The sequence below is a fragment of the Sorex araneus genome, chromosome 4 (genome assembly GCF_027595985.1).
Source record: "Sorex araneus isolate mSorAra2 chromosome 4, mSorAra2.pri, whole genome shotgun sequence".
NCBI classification, from domain to species: Eukaryota; Metazoa; Chordata; class Mammalia; order Eulipotyphla; family Soricidae; genus Sorex; species Sorex araneus.
In genome coordinates, this window is record NC_073305.1 from 78,744,591 (window position 1) to 78,763,763 (window position 19,173).

General features: G+C 43.1%; 1 protein-coding gene across 1 annotated transcript in view; it reads left to right on the forward strand.

Annotated features, from left to right (window-relative positions):
- Positions 1-6,590: 6,590 nt before the first annotated feature.
- The window catches only part of CDC5L (cell division cycle 5 like), a 55,027-nt gene continuing 42,444 nt past the window's right edge, over positions 6,591-19,173 (forward strand). The window contains exons 1-5 of the mRNA XM_004605833.2: positions 6,591-6,760; positions 9,084-9,187; positions 9,983-10,144; positions 10,545-10,672; positions 15,095-15,194. Of these exons, the coding sequence (XP_004605890.1) occupies positions 6,716-6,760; positions 9,084-9,187; positions 9,983-10,144; positions 10,545-10,672; positions 15,095-15,194 (539 nt within the window). The 5' untranslated portion in view covers positions 6,591-6,715. The remainder of the gene's footprint in view (positions 6,761-9,083; positions 9,188-9,982; positions 10,145-10,544; positions 10,673-15,094; positions 15,195-19,173) is intronic.

A 19,173-nucleotide genomic window follows, 5' to 3' on the forward strand; every position in this document is an offset into this window, starting at 1 on the left:
TGAGAAAGGAGAGAGAAGGAAGATTAAAAAAAAGCCCCATAAAGTAGAGGTATAAGACTCGGCGAATTGGGCTGTATGTGTGACCGCAGAATGGGTTATGTGGGGTGCAGGTGGCTCCTCACTGGAGCACTCATGCACAGTTTCTCCAGGCTAAGAACTTGGCCTGGGGACTTAGGAATGTGGCCCCCCAGGCATGTTCTGAGACTGTGCGTTTGATCCTCAGGAACACACTGGACAGTGACAACTCTGATCCCCAGAGTGGTATGAATCCTGATATGCAGTACTCGAGTGCATGTGAGCACCATGGTCAAGTGTGTGACCCCAGGACACCTCTACAATGCCACAACAAAAGTGAAGGAAAGGGGAGAAGAGGATGGAAAAGAAGGAAACAAATTTTTCAGTGCTTCTTATGGTTAAACTAGGTTAACATGGGAAGAACCAGCTCACCAGAAAGAGATGAGGGCTGGGGAGACAGGGGAACAACATAACCTGGAAATCCTCCTGCAAACTCCTATTCCTCCTGATAAACCTGATAAAGTGCCAATTTTATTTTCCTGGGTCAGTTTTCCAAATTGTGTTTACTGCATATCAGTATATATGAGAAAAAGAGTTCCAGTGTCAAATTCATGTGGAAATGCTATATTAAAAAGGAGTTTATTAACTTCCAAGGACTGCTGTAACACTGTACCACATATTGAATGGCTCAAAACCAGACAAATTTAAATGATCAGTTTGGACACTGGAATCTAAAACAAAGTGTCAGCAAGATTTGCTGCTTCTAGGGAACTCAAAGAGACACTATATTCCAGGATGGTCTCAGTTTTTTTCTTTTAGTTGCTGGCAATCCTAAGTGTTCATTGGCTTATAGTTACTTTACCCCCCACCTCTGCTTCTGTATTCACCTAACATTCTTCCTGTGTATTGTGTCTCTTCTTTTTTGGGGTGAGGATGGGTGTTGGACCACATCTGCTTGTATTCAGGGCTTACTCCCGGCTCTGTGCTCAGGGATCACCCCTGAAGATGCTCAGGGGACCATATATAGTGCTGGAGATTGAACCTAGGTTGGCTGCATCCAAGGCAAGTGCCTTATTTGATATACTGTTTCTCCAGCCCTCCTCTCTTTAACTCATCTGGAGACAACAGTCATTGGAGATTTAGGACCCAATATGACCTTGACTTCTTTTCATCTATAATGAATCTATTTTTTTTCTTTTGGGGCAACACCCAGCAGTACTCAGGGTTGACTACTGACTCTGTGCCCAGGGATTATTCCTGGTGGAGCTCAGGGAACCATAAGGGATGCCAGGGATTGAACCTAGACTGGCCGAGACAAGCACCCGACCAGCTGGACTATCACTCTGGCCCCTATAAAGAATCTATTCCTAAACAAGGACATAGTGACAAGGCTTAGGACTTGAACTTATCTAATTGGTGATATAATTCAACCCACAACGGAGAGAAAAATATTTCCTCATTTTACAGCTTTTTACTGGCTTTAATTTTGGTGGTTCTGTGAAAAGAAAAAAAAGAGTGGACAAAGCATGCTGATTTTTCAAATTCTAGTAATCACGAAAAGCTTGTTTTTTTTTAAAAAATGCAGCTTCCCAGTGTATCCAGTGTTCTGCAGAGAATATTTGAGTGAGTGAGAAAGAAGTGGAACCTCTTTTTCCACTAAGATTCTATGTAGAAATAGTCACTTGTTTTCTAAAAGGTTTATAGTGACTGACATGCAGTTTGGTTACTTGCTGGTGGCTGCCCAGCTAGAAATGCTCAACTGCCCCTAAAGTCCAGAGATAGTTTCATAGTGGGAGGCCCAATCCTTGACCAGAGAGACTAGAATGAGATGGTGAAGAAAGATGCATCACTCCAGACCATGCTGAAGGACAAATTCTGAGTCTGTCAATATGAGGCACCAGTTTTAGAAATTTCTGAAAGCATAATATTATATTTTCTGAACTCTGCAATTGTACATGCAGTCCACATGTCCAAGGGTCCCTAACTGGATGGGCAAGTATTACAGCAAATCCCCTAAAAAGGCTCAATCACATCCTAGAATTACTAGGTCCAGTTTTCGTCTCGAATGCCATCTTGGCAAAACATGAGAATTTTGCGACAGCTTTCCAGCATGGGGTAATAGTGTCTTGAGGAAGGGGCACAGTTTTCTAGTTGACACACAGGTGTCATGTGGGTTTATGGCAGTCCTGAGTGAGGTTTCATCACGGTTTCTTGGAAAGTTAGATTTTAAAAAGACTCTTAAAAGAAGACTGGCCCAACTCTGGCTTTGTTAGAACTCTTGTTCACAAATAATAGAAACCCAACTCCAGCTGTTCTAAAGGAGAAAATGAGTTGCAGGTAGGACTGAGGAACATACTGGAACCAGGAATTCCATCACAGTCAGGACCTACCTGCTGCTCTACCTTTATAATCCCCTTTCTTCTCCTCACAGTGCATCTGATTTCTTCGCTCAGTCTACACACTACAAATTATACTGGCAGACAACTGCTGGATGTCACATGCAAGAGATTCCACAGCCAGCTGAGAGGTTGGGCTTTTCTGGGGTCCAAATTCCAGGGCATCAGATATTCGGGACTTGTGACTGAAATCTCCAGGCTTCCAGAGTCGGGAATGGGCCCTACCTCCCGTTTCCCTACGCTTTGGCTTTCTTGACAGCCATGCCCACAAACTGCTCATGGGTGCTGTTTAAGCACATTAATGGCCATGATCCAGAGACCCATGAATGAGTCTTGGAAGAGAGCAACACACTGCAGAGATGCCTTTGGACCCACAATCACCATCCAGTTAAAACATTTTATACAACAGTTCTAGCACCCTATAAAAAAATTTAAAAAGTCCAGGAGCACACGGTTGCAAAAGCTGATGCACGACATCTCATATGGTTATGCCACTGATATACCAAGAGTAACACACCACATTTGATGGGGTGTAAGAAGACAACCAATCTCGATAAATAGATATATATGTACACACATATATATAAGCATATTAGACTCAAACTCTAACAACATGTTAATAATCTCTAATTCAGGGGTTTAATGGCTCCAAGATGAGATACAACAATTTTCACACACTTTCCTCTAAGGAAACCTTTTTGGATCCTTTTTAGTCAATTATTTATAACAAGCAATGTAAAATAAATTATTTAGCATATACCTTTGGGGCAGGTTTGGTGGTGGTGGTAAAATTCAAATTAATGGTAGTGGGAAAGTGTAATGGTGGTGGGATTGGTGTTAAAATACTGAATGTAATCAATTACTGTGAACAACTCTTTGAAAATAAAATTAAAAAAAATTCCAGGGCAGGACTTAATTCTCCCATCTCTAACTCAGTTAATCAAATGATCTGTGTGTGACACTGTAATCACAGTAATGGAGTGGCTGTTGTGAGCACGGGTGTCACATCTTAAGAGGAGTATCACAAACAGACATTAAAGACAGTAAATGGAATGTCATTGGTCATACAACCAGTTAACAGTAGAAATAGGAGTAGGCTGAGATCATATATAGCCATGAGTATGTGTGTCCTTCATAGTCCTATGCTGCCTCTTTTCACCAGAAAGTAGTGATTTTAATTGATACAATCTCTCATTTCAAGGAAAAATCAAAGATTCAGTCAGAAAATGCTGTAGCTCTTCTAAAAGAGGCAGATGGAGGAAGAAAATGCAGAGAGAAAGGCAGCCTATAAAAACTCTGGTGTTTCCTAGTCACCAAAGTATTTTCATACCTTCCAGGGTTGATGTCCAAGAAATTTTCTAAAAGATGAAGATTGAGTTGGTAATTGAGATGTGAGTGGCAGCCAGCTTGACAATCCTTACTTCCTTGGGTTTTAGGTATATATGTGTCTAAATTAGTGTGAGACCCAAATTTATGAGCTTAGCTTTCTTGTTAGCTTCACTTTTGAGATGTGAGTACTGAAATATAGCAAGGTTATTGTGGGTGTTGATGACAGCCAATATTTCAAGCTGAGTTGTCATAACAATACACATGAATGGTAACTAGAAACCTGACATGATGCATATATAATACCAGCCATGTAAGTTTGTGCTAAAGACTAAATGAAATAATAAACCAAGCACAGTATCTGATGCATCATAGCTGTTCAAAAGAGTGACAGCTATTACTGGAAGAAGGATAACTCCAGGTAAAAAAAGTGATTTTGTATATGTTTTATATATATATACATATACACACACACACATATATATATATATATATATGAAATGTTGTTATATATCTATGGGTTTCAGAACCACCACTTAATTTTGTGTGAGGGGAGTGGTGTCCACAACACCTGGTACTCAGGGCTTGCTCCTGGCTCTGTGCTCAGGGATCACTTCTGGTGGGGCTCAGAGGACCTCTTGGGGTGCAGGGGATTGATCCCAGGTGGGCTACTGCAAGGCAAGCACCCTACCTGCTGCCCGGAGAATCACTTTTTTACCTGAGATTGATGTCAGTGGACCCCACGGGGTTCACTGTGAAGCAGGGAGGAGAAAGAAGGTCAGTATCTCCCAATTTGCCTTCACAACCAGGGGACCCATGGTTACTGGAATCTTATCTCGCCTCGAAAGAAAGAATTTCAGGAGTTGACAAGCAGTGAAGTAAAACAGATTTTTATTTGGACTTTTTTTTTTTATTGTATCACCGTGAGAACAGTTACAAAGCTTTCCAGTTTAAGTCTCAGTCATACAATGATCAAACACCCATCCCTTCACCAGTGCACATTTTCCACCACCAAGAACCCCAGATAACCCCTATCCCGCCCCTCCCCCTGCCTGTGTGGCAGAAGACTTCTACTTTACTCTCTCTCCACTTTCATCACATTCAATATTTCAACAAAAACCCATCTTTATTATTTGGAATTTCCCCCAACAATCAGACCTGCTGAAAAGACATCAGTAGGTAATTTGTTTCATATTGCTGGCTATGAAGAGCATATGATGTTGCGCGGCTGCAAAGCATATTTATTACTACATTTTTATTATTTACCACATATTTATTACTTGTAGGGAGCCATTTTACAAGCCTGGCTCTTATCCTCTAGTCAAGTGGAGGCTTACTTGGGATTCCTGTAACAAGGTCACCACTGCTGACCTTACTGATCTTATCAGTTCGCCATTCCTCTCACTAGCCAACGCCCATACCTGATCTGCCCAACGCCCATGCCTGATCTGCATTTTACTATTGTTCCTATGGGGGTCCAAGCATGCGTACTGCCCCCTCCCACCAAGAGGTATAAGTATTGTAACTGCTGTGAATAAACTCTCTCTCTCTCCTCCTCCTTCTGACTCTGCATCTGTTCATTCGGTTACGTCCCCTCCTTAGCCCCACGAGGGGTCCTCCCTGCGGGACAGGATGGGACCCCACAATTACTAAAATATTACTTATATTTCAGTAATAAGTCTGGAGGGGGCAAGGGGCTGGTTCCACCCCCACCCCATGAGGCCCCAGTCTCGTCACTGCAGTCTCATACCTGGCTGTCCAATATTCGGAGGTTTTTGAAGGTGTGGAGGGGAGAGAGAGGGAGTTTGAGGGAGAGGGTGTGGGAGAGGGAGAGGGGGAGACGTTCAAGGGAGAACTCAAGCTTCTCCAAGGGCAAAGAGAGTCCCTACACATATCCCAGCATTAGACATGAAAGGATGAAAGTACACATCTCAAGAGCAGAGATGTGGATGCCACATGTATGTGCTCAGCCACGTGGGCGCAAGCAGCCATGGGCTCGGGCAGCATATACGGGCCCTTCCTTTGTTCAAGGTGGCTTTTATAGGGATTTTCCAACCTGCCCCCACATGAGGCTTTTGCCTAGGCAAAAGTCCTTTGCTAAGGAGGTTGCTAAGGGGCTTGGGAGTGGTGATGATATTTTTTGAAATTCTTTTCCTGGCCTTTTGTATCTGCTGGAGTTTCTCTGGGTCTGTTGCTGGCGGCGGGTGAAAGTCTTATCAGACTTCTCCTACTTCTGCAAGGTTGGCTTCCTCAACTTCAGGGCTATTACTTCCCAGGAAAGTTACTGCCGTTGCTTGGGAGGGGGCCTTCCCTATCTGCCCGCCTGCCTCCATCAGGAGCGTCCTTGCAATAATACCGGTCACTCTTTTGAACCGTTATGATCATCAGGTACTGTGCTTGGTTCATTATCTCATTTAGTCTCTGGTGCAAACTTATGAGGTTGGTGTTACTATTTTCTCTGTCTTTACAGGTTAGAAATGGCTTAAATAAGGTATTGCTCTTGCCTGCTTATGCGGGGAACCAATTCTCATCAACAGCTTCAAGCGGCTAAAGCAATACGTTAACATTTGGGATCGACGGGGCTGAGACACCAGGCGTTGCCGCTCACTACCTCTCCGTGACGTCAAGATCAAGCCAACCGTCACGGGCTCTGCCGAGTTCTCGCGAGAGCCACCGGGGCCGCTTTCTTAATTTCACTGGGATTCGCGCGCCGCGCCGAGCGCCGAAGCCCGAGGAGTCGAGTGGTTTTCTGGCCGGCTCCGTGGCCTCGAACGCCGTGCAAGGGGCCGCGTTCCTGGAGTTCTCGCGATACTTGTTACTTTGCTCCCGCCCACCCCCCCTCTGCGCCTGCGCGGATCACCCCCCAGGCAGAAGGTCGCGTCGGGAGGAAGTGTCGGCTTGTGGGCCGGCGTCTGTCGCTCGCTCGCTCCTGCTTCGAAGCTCCTTTCGGCCCCGCGCCGGGACGCCCCGCCGCCACGATGCCGCGCATCATGATCAAGGGGGGCGTGTGGAGGAACACGGAGGTAACTCTCCCCTTTTCCCGCGCCCGCTGCCCTTCGCCCCTTTTCGCCGTGCCTGTGTGTGTGCGCACGCGCGCGGCCTGAGGGGCGCCGAGGAGGGTGCTCGCCGGTGGTCTCTGTTGGGTGGTCGCCGCCGACCCGGGCTCCCCCCACCCCCGGGGTCCGAGCGCCGCCAGCGCCGGGCGTGGGGGAACAAGCCCCGACTCCGACGGGCACCGGCGCCGGCCGCGCTGGAGCTGCAGACCCCGAGCCGCACGCATAGAGAAGAGGCTTGGCACGACCCGCCCTCCCCTCGGCTTCCTGGCGGGGCGCGGGGCGCGGCTGGGACCCGGCACCCCCCGGTGATCCGCTCTCGGGGGAGCTGGCCCGTCAGCCTGTCAGAGGGACAAACTGCCGCCAGTCGCCTCTTTCTTTCTTTCTTTCTTTCTTTCTTTCTTTCTTTCTTTCTTTCTTTCTTTCTTTCTTTCTTTCTTTCTTTCTTTCTTTCTTTCTTTCTCTCTTTCTTCCTCTTTCTTTCTTTCTTTCTTTCTTTCTTTCTTTCTTTCTTTCTTTCTTTCTTTCTTTCTTTCTTTCTTTCTTTCTTTCTTTCTTTCTTTCTTTCTTTCGTGTAGCGGGTAATGCCAGTGTGGTAGCAAGAGCGGCCGTGGAATGAAAAGGTTTCAGTCGTTTTGTCTTCAGAGTGCCCCGAATTTGCTTTTTTTGCACCTCCCCCCCGGGCCAAGGCACGTCGTATCTTTTTTCGTGCTTTGGGTCTGTTTGTACATCGCCCGCTTTCGTGGAGCCCAGATCCTGCCTGGCGCCCGGCAGAAGCCTGTTGGGAAGCCCGTGGGGACTTGGTGCTTATTCACCCCGGAAAAATCACTTGCACCCCGGCTGGCAGGTCTTTCACCCGCGCGTTGGCGTTTGTGCTTTCGCGGCTCCCGCTTCTCACCCAGGGGACTGGGAAGTTTAAACGGGGAGGACCTGACTTCTGGGAGAGAGATGGGTGGACAGAGGCGCTGCAGGCTGGAGCCCTACGCGGGGGCCGGCGTCCAGCGTTCTGAGAGTATCTATCAGGTCTGGTGAGGGGTTGCAGGGGTAGGGCCCGGGGACTCCAGGATGAAGCTGGTAGCGCAAGTCCTCCGTGGAAAAGAGCCAAGAAGTAAGGTGCCCCCAAGTGCGTTCACCCGTGACGTTTATCCCTGGTATCCGCCTGTGGTTGAGCTGGCAGGCCTGCAGAATTCCAGCTCTGCACGGGTGACCCCGAAGAGGGAACTGCCCCTGGGAAAGGCTAGAGGGAGAGCCGACTGGGGCCGTCTGGGAAAATGGGTTTTCTAGAGTCCCCGGTGGTGGATTTGTGTTAGCAGTACAGGGGTTACTGTATGGAAGGAAAAATGCGGTTAGTAAGTTTCAGGGAACAAATCTAGATTGCAGAGTGACTTCACCGGTCTTTCCAAGGACAAGGTGTGTTTTATTATTTTCTTTGCCTAAGTACACAACACCTCATGGAAGGTAGTTGCTGAGGAAGTTTGGGGGCCACACCTGGCCATGATGAGGCGTTCCTCCTGGCTCTGCACTCAGGGATCACATTTGAGGTGCTCAGGGGTTCAGATGGGGTGCCTGATCCAACCCAGTTTGTATGCATACAAGGCAAGCACCTTACCTGTATTATCTCCAATCCCAAGGAAGAAATTGGTTTTGAATGAATAAACTTTATCCTTTTAAAGACTGTGGTATACATTGGAGAATATTTTTGTTTATTAAGAGTTTTTGTAATTGGACTGTAGTGTGACTATTTTGTGGGTGGGTATGTATTGTAAGCGAAGGTAGGTCCTTATTTTTTCTTTTCGGGTCACACCCGGCTATGCACAGGGGTTACACCTGGCTTGCATTCAGAAATTACTCCCGGCGGTGCTCTGGGGACCATATGGGATGCTGAGAATCGAACCTGGGTCGGCTGCGTGCAAGGCAAATGCCCTGTCCGCTCTACTATCGCTCCAGCCCCGGTACTTTTTCTAAGGGATTTTTTTCTTAATTCTGTTTTGCTGATGCTAACTTGTTATACTAAATAAGACTTTTAATTTTTCAATATTTATTTTAAAATTTTATTTGCAGCATGGGTATTTACAATACTTTTCATGACAGGGTTTCATGCATATGTTTGAGCCCCACACTCTCCCACTAGAGTGTCCACTATTTCCTTCAACAATTGTCTCAATGTCCTTGCCCCCTCATCCCCACTCCTGCTGTCTACCCTTGAAAAGCTCAGTTTTAATTTAAAAAATCTTGGATATTTGTCTTTCCTCACTTGTGATTGAGTAAACTTTGTCTTTGATAATTATTTAAGGATGAAATTCTCAAAGCAGCGGTAATGAAATATGGCAAGAACCAGTGGTCTCGAATTGCCTCATTGCTGCATAGAAAATCGGCAAAGCAGTGCAAGGCCAGATGGTATGTACCAGTTAATGAGTGGGAAAGCAGAAAATGGCTGTAACTCTGAGGAAATATGTCAGTGTTTTTGAAACTCATAAAAAAAAAAAAAGCATTGTGATGGAGTGGAGATGTGAATTTAGTTTTTTGTGTTAACTGTCATTTGCTTCCTGTTTGATGGTAGACAGACCATTTTCTTTTCTCACTTTACTACTCCTGATTTTTCCAACTGGAGATAATGCTTTGTTTTAACTGTTAGAGATTTCAGACTCATGAGTTAATGTATTTTGAATGCTTTAGGGAGAGGTGTTTATAAATGGATATTTTCCAAATGTTTGGCTCTTATCCAGCCAAATAGACTGGATGGGAAAGGTGGGTTGAGTAAGGGCATTGGTTATTTCAGTTAAAGAGATACCAGACAAAAGTAAGAGATAAGTGATAGTCAGATGCTTGGAGTGAGTCAAATGTGAAAAGCAAGAGTATTAGGAAGTGCTGTGAAAACTAACAGAAGCATGGTCATTGTCTTATTTCCAAGTAAAAAAATTAAAATAAAGTGTGAAGTAAATGAAAACAGCTGAGTTGAAATCAGGTTTCCTTTTTAAGCTTACATAATTAAAAATACTGTAGGTTTTGGTGAGATGAGAAATCTTGAGGGGGCTGAAATATGCCCATATTTTGTTGTGAAAAAAAGAGCAATTTCATAATTGAAGGGTGAAATTTAGCTCAGTTTTCAGATACTACAAGTCAGTATATGTAATGTGTAAATAGGATATTCATGTAAGTGACTGATTAATGTACAAAATAATGTTTTAATAGGTATGAGTGGCTGGATCCTAGCATTAAAAAAACAGAATGGTCCAGAGAAGAGGAGGAAAAACTCTTACACTTGGCCAAGTTGATGCCAACTCAGTGGAGGACCATTGCTCCAATCATTGGAAGAACAGCTGCTCAGTGCTTGGAACACTATGAATTTCTTCTGTAAGTGAATATACAAAAGCAGTATAAAAATATCTTTGTATCTTCTGAATGAGGCTAAATGAATTTGTGGTATGTTTTTGCTGGGGGCGGGGGGTGAGGGTGGTAGTTGGGCCACACTGGTGAATTCAGGGGTTACTTCTGACTCTGTACTCGGGAATTACTCCTGGTGGTACTCTAGGGGCTGTATGAGATGCTGCTGATCAAACCAGGATTGGCAGTATGCAAGGCACAAGCCCTACCCGCTCCTGATCCTACTTTTTATTTTTGAAAAATATAGTGCTAGTTCCAAAACCTGGTATCTTTTTTTCTTTAAAAAATGTTTTTTAAAACATTTTTTAAACATACTATTTTTTTTACTAAGTGGTATGATAATGTGACTCACTCCTAAGCTCTGTTCTAGGGATAAAGCTGCCCAGAGAGACAATGAAGAGGAAACAACAGATGATCCAAGAAAACTTAAACCTGGAGAAATAGATCCAAATCCAGAAACAAAACCAGCACGGCCTGATCCAATTGACATGGATGAGGGTAAGTGTATGCTTGTGAGGAGTTTTTGTTTTTTCCTTTGGTAATTATAAATTCAGAACTCTTAATGCCTTCCTAAATTTTCTGGCTTTTAAAAATCCCAATTTATTTAGTTGCAGTGTGTTAGTCTAGCTTTAAAAGAAAATGTGTCTAGAGTGCTGGAGAGACAGTACAGTGGGCAGAGTGTGTGTCTTGCATGTAGCTGACCTGGGTTCTGTATCCTGGTCCCCTATGCCCTGCCAAGAGGATTAAACCTTGAGCACCACTAGCGATTTATGTGCCCCTCCCTCTTCCCATAAAAACAATTAAAAATGTGTCTACTATTTTATTATAGAGTAGTTAACACTTTTTGGGGACTGACTCTTTTGAGTATTTTTTTGGTTTGTCTTTGGGGCATACCCTGTGATGATGGGTTGGGAGGAGTGGAAGTATGTGGTGGCTGCTTTTGACTCTGCTTAGGGTGACTTTCTGTTGTTCTCAAGGGACCATGTGGTATTGGGGATTGAACCCAGATCATTGAACTATCACTCTAGTCCCAGATTTTTAAAATTAATAACACATTAGAATGCCACTGGACGGATTTCTTACGAGTCTGGCAGTTAGCTCTTGAGGATTATGCATTCTCATGTATATTCTGAGAGGCAGTTGGTTAGGATTTTGGGCAGTAGCTCCCTTGATTACCTGAGACTTCAGGCAGTTGAAAACTTATAATAACTTCTTAAGATATTAAGTCAGGAATCAGAGGAATTGATACTCAGACATGTTAAGTATTTATTAGCTATTTGCTCTTTGGTATGTCATATAATCTTGCTCAATTTTGATTCTCCTGTCAGATGGAGAATAATAGCTAATAGGGTTGTTTTGAAACATTCACTGAGTTATTTTTTTCATTAAAACTTTTTTTAAAATTATTTTTTGGGATTTGTGCCACACTAGTTGTGCTCAGAGTTTACTCCTGGTTCTCTGCCTAGGGATCACTCCTGCAGTGCTCAGGGACCTTATGGGTGCAGGAGATTGAAACCTGGTTGGCCTTGTACAAGGGCAAGCATTTAACCATTGTACTATCTCTCCAGCCGCTATATATTTTTATTTTTATTTTTTTGTTTTTGCATCACACCCATCGTTGCTCAGAGCTAGTAAGAACCTAACTCTGCATCCAGAGATCATTCCTGGTGGTGCTTGGGAAACCATATGGAATGCCAGGATTGAACCCACGTTGGGTGCATGCAAGGCAAATGCCTTACCTACTTCCTTGGCCCCTTGAAATTTTTAGTTAAACAAGATAGTTTTTATTAAAAAATATGAACTTAGATATAGGGGATAGTAAAAGGAAAATTTAAAAATTTATTTTTATAAAGTTGCTCATGATTTATTACATTCAGTATTCCAACACTAATCCCACTGCCATTACACCTTCCCACTGCCATTATTTCCAGTTACCCCAGCCACCCTGAAAGAAGAAAGTTTACTTAAGTCATGAGGGGAGAGAACAGGGGCTTCTCCAGAGTGAAAGGAGCAAGTAAGCAGATACATGTTCAGGGGAGAACACAGGTGTGAAAGAGCAAGCATATTGACTTTTTAAAAATGTGTAAGTTTGGGGCTGGAGCGATAGCACAGCGGGTAGGGCGTTTGCCTTGCACGCGGCCGACCCCGGTGTGATCCCCGGCATCCCATATGGTCCCCCAAGCCCTGCCAGGAGTAATTCCTGAGTGCAAAGCCAGGAATAACCCCTGATCATCGCTGGGTGTGACCCAAAAAGCAAAATAAAAAAAACAGCGTGTAAGTTTGCAGGTGTTAACAAAAGACAGATTGTGATGGGTAGGCTTGTATCTTTGTCATGTGGGAATTTATTAAAAAAACAGATTGAGGGTCTTTCCACGAGATACTGGGTCAGTAATTTGGTGTGGGTGGGAGTGGAGGTAAATCTGGGATCAGATTTTATATAACTTTTACTCTCAAGTAAAAGTGCTTGGGAGACAAAGTGTTACCAGGGATCCAACCCAGCTTCCCACATTTAGAGCATGTGCTTAGCCCTGATTTAAGCATGTTCTCAGCCAACTGAATTTAGATCTCTGCCTCTGCAATCAGATTGTTTTAGTTTTTTCAGTGAAGCAAAATAGTTTTATTTAAAGAAATTTACTTAGGGCCGGAGCGATAGCACAGCGGGTAGGGCGTTTGCCTTGCACTCGGCCGACCCCGGTGTGATCCCCGGCATCCCATATGGTCCCCCAAGCACCGCCAGGAGTAATTCCTGAGTGCAGAGCCAGGAGTAACCCCTGAGCATCGCTGGGTGTGACCCAAAAAGCAAAAAAAAAAAAAAAGAAGAAAAGAAATTTACTTAGAGAAAAGAGAGAGAGATACGTGTTCATGAGAGAACGTGGGCTTCTCAAAAGTAGAAAAAGTGCCTGCAGTTGGTTTTTCTTGTGAGACTCAGGATATGTCTCGGTGGAAGAGTACAATGCTTTGTGTGTGTGATGCAGGGCCCTGGGTTTGGTCCCATTTCTGAAAAAACAAAAACCCTTGACATTCCATTGGGTCATCCTTGTATAGGAATAAGTCTGGCATTAGTATTTCTCTTTTTTTTTTAAAAAAATTAATTTTTAGGGTCACACCTGGCTCTGCACTCAGGAATTACCCCTGGTGGTGCTCAGAGGACCATATGGGATGCTGGGAATCGAACCTGGGTTGGCTGCGTGCAAGGCAAATGCCCTACCCGCTGTGCTATTGCTCCAGCCCCAGTATTTCTCTTTCTACTCTGGAGAACCTTGAAAATGTATGGAGAAAGATAGTTTTATGGGAAAGGTATATCTAGTGAAGATTATTCATTTTCTATAAAAGTTTTAAGTAGTACTTCATAATGAGTCATGTACCTGTTAGTTGATGTAATGAAGAATATGATTATAACCACTTGTTTGTTGTTGGCCACAACTGGCTCTGTGCTTAGGAATCATTCTTGGCGGTGGTTGGGGGACAATATGGTGCTGGGTATTCCTACCGGGGTCAGTCATATGCAAGACAGGTACCCTGCCCACTGTTCGATTTCTTCAGCCACTATAACCATTGTTCATTTTATTTTGGGGGGGGCTATGGGCTTGGGTCAGGGCTTACTCCTGACTTCACTCACAGTGCTCCAGGGGACCATATGGGGATTTATGCCAGGGATGACCCCAGGTCCATTGCATGCAAGCAAATGCCCTGACCACTGTATTATTGCTCTGGCCCGAAATAGCTATCTTTTTTGTTTATTTTTGGACTCCATCTAGCAGTGCTTAGAGCTTACTATTAACCCTGTACTCTTGAATCAGTCTTGGTGGACTCAGTAGAGCATATGGGGTTCCAGAGATCAAATCTGGGTCAGCTGCATACAATGCAAGTGCCCTGCCTGCTGTACCATCACTCCGGCCATGTAATCACTGTTTTAACATGAACTAGTCTTTGCTTATTTAATTTCACTTAAATTTTCTCAACATTCCTGTGAAACAGGAATTGTTTTTCCCGTTTTATGAATGATGAAATTTGTGTTATGGAGGTTAAGTGAGTTATGTAGCTTCACATAACTAGCAAATGCTGGATTTTGGCCTTTAGGCCCGAAGGGGGTGGGGGGGTTAATACTTAACCTATTTTTGTTATGTTAAACTATAGTTATACTTACATTTTTTTTCTTTTTTAAAATTTATGTTTATTGAAACACTGATATTCTTGATGTAATTGTTGTAGGCATGCAGTATCCCAGTGCCAATCCCACCCACCACCAATGTGCCCTTTCCTCCACCAGTGGTCCCAGTTTATCTTCCACCCCACACTTAACGGTTTTTCTTAAAAGAATTTTTTTTTTAATTGAATCACTGTGAGATACATAGTTACAGAGTTGTTCATGATTGGGTTTTAGTCGTACAGTGTTCCAACACGCATCCCTTCACTTAAGGTTTTTCTTTATTTTTAAAAAAAATTTTAAAAATTTTAAATGAATCACCATGAGGTACAGTTACAGACTTATAAACTTTCGTGCTTATGTTTCAGTCATACAATGGTCGAGTACTCATTCCTCCACCAGTGCCCATTCTCCATCACTAATGGTCCCAGTATCCCTCCCACCACCCCCACCACATCCCCTCACCCCACCCCTACTTAAGGTTTTTTTTTTTTTTCTTTTTGGGTCACACCTGGCAGTGCACAGGGGACAGGGGTTATTCCTGGCTCTGCACTCAGAATTTAGTCCTGCTGGTGCTCAGGGGACCATATGGGATGCTGGGAATCGAACCCGGGTTGGCCGTGTGCAAGGCAAACGCCTCACCCGCTGTGCTATCGCTCCAGCCCCCCCCTTTTTTTAAACTAACTTAAGGTTTTTCTTAAGCACCAATTTATGTTTAATACCTTGCTGTTATTGTAACATCACTTATCTTTTTCTTATATCTACTTTTATAGATGAACTTGAGATGCTTTCTGAAGCTAGAGCCCGCCTGGCTAATACTCAGGGAAAGAAGGCCAAGAGGAAAGCAAGAGAGAAACAGTTGGAAGAAGCCAGGTATGATCGTTACCACCCATAGTTGAACAGTTAACCTTTGTCACTATACCCAATAAAAATGGCATGGTTTATCACCCTTGTTGGGAGAATTTGTTTTTTTTTTTTTTGTCTGGGGAGGGGTATTGGTCAGGGAGTTGTTGATGGTGATGTTTGGGGGACTATTCTTTGCTGGGAATTGAACCTGTGTCTCCTGTATGCAAAGCCTGTGCTCGAGACTGTGCTTGAGACTATTTTATTTCTCTGGGCCTCCAAGTTCAATTTTGATAATATTCTTTTTTTTCAAATTTTGGAAAAGTCAATTGGTTTTCTCCCTGAACCATTTCAGAAAAGTTAAATGAATAGAGAATAAGAAGAAACAAATGTCTCTTAAGATTTTTTTCTTAATAAACTTTTTTTTTTTTATAAATTTATTTATTTTTAATTAATGAATCACCATGAGGGTACAGTTACGGATTTATACACATCTGTGCTTATGCTTCCCCCATACAAAGTTCGGGAACCCATCCCTTCACCAGTGCCCATACTCCACCACCAGTAAACCCAGCATCCCTCCCATCCTCCCCAATCCCATCTCCCCCCACCCCACCCTGTCACTGTGGCAGGGCATTCCCTTCTGTTCTCTCCCTCTAATTAGCTATTGTGGTTTGCAATAAAGGTGTTGAGTGGCCACTGTGCTCAGTCTCTAGCCCTCATTCAGCCCGCAACTCCCTTCTCCCACATGGCCTTCGACTACATTATAGTTGGTGATCCCTTCTCTGAGTTGCCCTTTCCCCAGAATGTGAGGCCAGCCTCCTAGCCATGGAGTCAACCTCCTGGTAGTTGTTTCTACAATTCTTGGGTGTTAGTCTCCCACTCTGTTATTCTATATGTCATAGATGAGTGCAATCTTTCTATGTCTGTCTCTCTCTTTCTGACTCATTTCACTTAGCATGAACTTTTCATGCCGATCCACTGAAATAAAAAATTTGTGACCTCCTTTTTTCTAACAGCTGCATAGTATTCCATTGTATAGATGTACCAAAGTTTCCTCAACCAGTCATCCGTTCTAGGGCATTCGGGTTTTTTCCAGTTTCTGGCTATTGTAAACAGTGCTGCGATGAACATACATGTGCAGATGCCATTTCGATTATACTTTTTTGCCTCTCTGGGATATATTCCCAGCAGTGGTATTGCTGGGTCAAATGGGAGCTCAATTTCTAATTTTTTGAGAATCGTCCATATTGTTTTCCAGAAGGGCTGAACCAGTCGGCATTCCCACCAGCAGTGTAGAAGGGTCCCTTTCTCGCCACATCCTCTCCAACAGCGGTTGCTTTTGTTCTTTTGGATGTGCGCTAGTCTCTGTGGTGTGAGGTGGTATCTTGTGGTTGTTTTGATCTGCATCTCTCTGATGATTAGTGATGTAGAGCACTTTTTCATGTGCCTTTTGGCCATTCGTATTTCTTCTTTGGTAAAGTTTCTGTTCATTTCTTCGCCCCATTTTTTGATGGGGTTGGATGTTTTCTTCTTGTAGAGTTCAACCAGTGCTTTATATACCATTGCTATCAACCCCTTATTAAGATTTTTTTTTTCTTAAGTTTGGAGCATACCTGGTGGTGCTCAGAGCTTACTCCTGGCTCTGTGCTCAGGGATTTCTGCTGGCGCACCATATATAGTACTGGTGGTTAAATCTGGGTTGGTGACTTGCATGGTGAAGGCCTTTTGTATTATCTCTGGCCCCATGAAAAAATTTTTTTTAACATGTGGCAGAGTATTTTTGAGTTTGTTGTGTTAGTGTAGAACTTAATTTCTTGTTGCCATTGGGGAGAAGATGGCTTGAGGGACACTCAAGTGTGTGACTTTTGCATGATTATTACTGATTGTCATTTATTCATTATTATTGGGCAGATAATGATAATGTGGAATAGGAAGCTTGATTTAGTATAGATCATGAATCTATACTATATTTAGTGTAGTTGATAAATCTTGAATCAAATTTTAGGCTTCCACAGAAGTTTTTATTAAAAAAGTGAATTAGGATCCAGGATATACAATGTTTTGTGATATAGCACACCTATTTCACGTATGAGACTGGGTTTGATCCTCAGCAATCTTTTTTTTTGTTTGTCTTTTTATAATGTAGGAGTACTGCTATTTATTCAGCCATTCATTAAACTGATTGAATTGGGCATGGACTCCACATTACTTTTTCTTTTTGTAGTCAGAATGTTAATTTAATTTTTATTTTATTTTATTTTTTTTTGCTTTTTGGGTCACACCCGACAATGCATAGGGGTTTCTCCTGGCTTTGCACTCAGGAATTACTCCTGGTGATGCTCAGGGGACCATATGGGACGCTGGGAATCAAACTCCGGTCGGCTGCGTGCAAGGCAAACGCCCTACCCGCTGTGCTATTGCTTCAGCCCAGTTTTATTATTTTATTATTATTTCCCCCACCCCTGTTTTGATTCACCATGAGATACAGTTACAAAGCTTTCATGTTTGAGCTTCAGTCATACAATCATCAAATACCCATCCCGTTCACCAGTGCACATTTTCCACCACCAAGATCCCTAGTATTCCCTCACCCCCACCCCCATTCCAACCCTTCCCCTGCTGGTGTGGCAGATAATTTCCCCCATACTCTCTCTCTACTTTGGTTGCATTGGACAATTTCAACACCGGTCTTATCGGCAATCTTTTACTCCTAGTATCCCCCTAGTATCTGTAGTAAATGAGTTAAATATTGCTCTCTATTAAAGGTTTTCTCCACTTTCTCTTCCTTTTTCTTTTGGTCTAGAAAACCAAGATCAAATGGATAAAGGAAAAATTTGAATTGTATAAAAAATTAACTTTTGGAATTTAGACATTGGAAAAAGTTTCCAAACCTATATTAGCTGCCTTTTGTGATCTCTAAGCTAAATAGATTTTTCTGATTTGATAATGGCTGTCATTAATGTGACTGCTTCACTTGAGATGAAATATAAATTCAAAATGTGAACTTGGAGTCCCAAATCTTGGGTTGAAGGGTTCTTTATGTCTGAAGATGCTTGTTGGCATAGCTAGTCACTCGTCCAGAATAATTATTTTGGTTTGGTTAACAGAAACCAGGAGGAAATATGAAAATTTCTACTCAGTGTCAGCCACTACTTTATTCTGTACCCTGTAGGTAAATAATCTGAGAGCCTTTTAACCTTGAGGTTGGGCTAGGAGTGTCATAAGTACAAGTGAAAAAATTTCTAATTATGTTTGGTGTTTGTTTACTTTAAATACATTTTTGCTGATTTAAATTGAATACATGTATTTTTACAGATTATTTTACATAATTTACACATCTTTATAACTAGTACATATATTTTGTGGTAGACAAGTTTTGTCTGAAATTCACGGTGGGCTATTTAAATGCTAAATTACAAAACTGTTCACTATGTTAAAATGTGAAAAAATATACTTTTCCTGTAGTATTCTCCTTTGGGGGCATGGTTGAAAGTGTTATGGCGCTTGTTATATTTATTTGGCAGTTTACTATAAAAATTTTCTAATGTTGTGTTGGAGCCTTAGTATGGTGGGTAGTGTTTGCTTTGCATGTGGCTGACTCTTGTTTGATCCTATAAGGATGCTTGAACCTGAGTGAACCCTGAGTGCAGAGCCAGGAGTAAGCTCTGAGCAATACTACCCCCTCTGACACCGAGGGCCCCCCCCCAAGTTTTCTATTTAGTCTACTTTCTTTAGAGAATAAAGAGACCTGGGAGCTAAAGGGCTGGAGTGCATGCAGAGCATGGCATTGCATGGCACCATTCTCCCCACCTCTGTTCCCCCTACCCCCATATGACTCAGCATTTATGGGGTAGCCTAATGGCCCCAGTGATTGCTGGGCCTGAGCAGCTCTTGGGAGGCCCCCACCACCAATAAAAATATGAAATTGCTGTATTTTTTGAACTGTGAACTTCCAAACACTCAGTATAGATGTATATCTTACATGCATGTAATTTACATAGTGTAT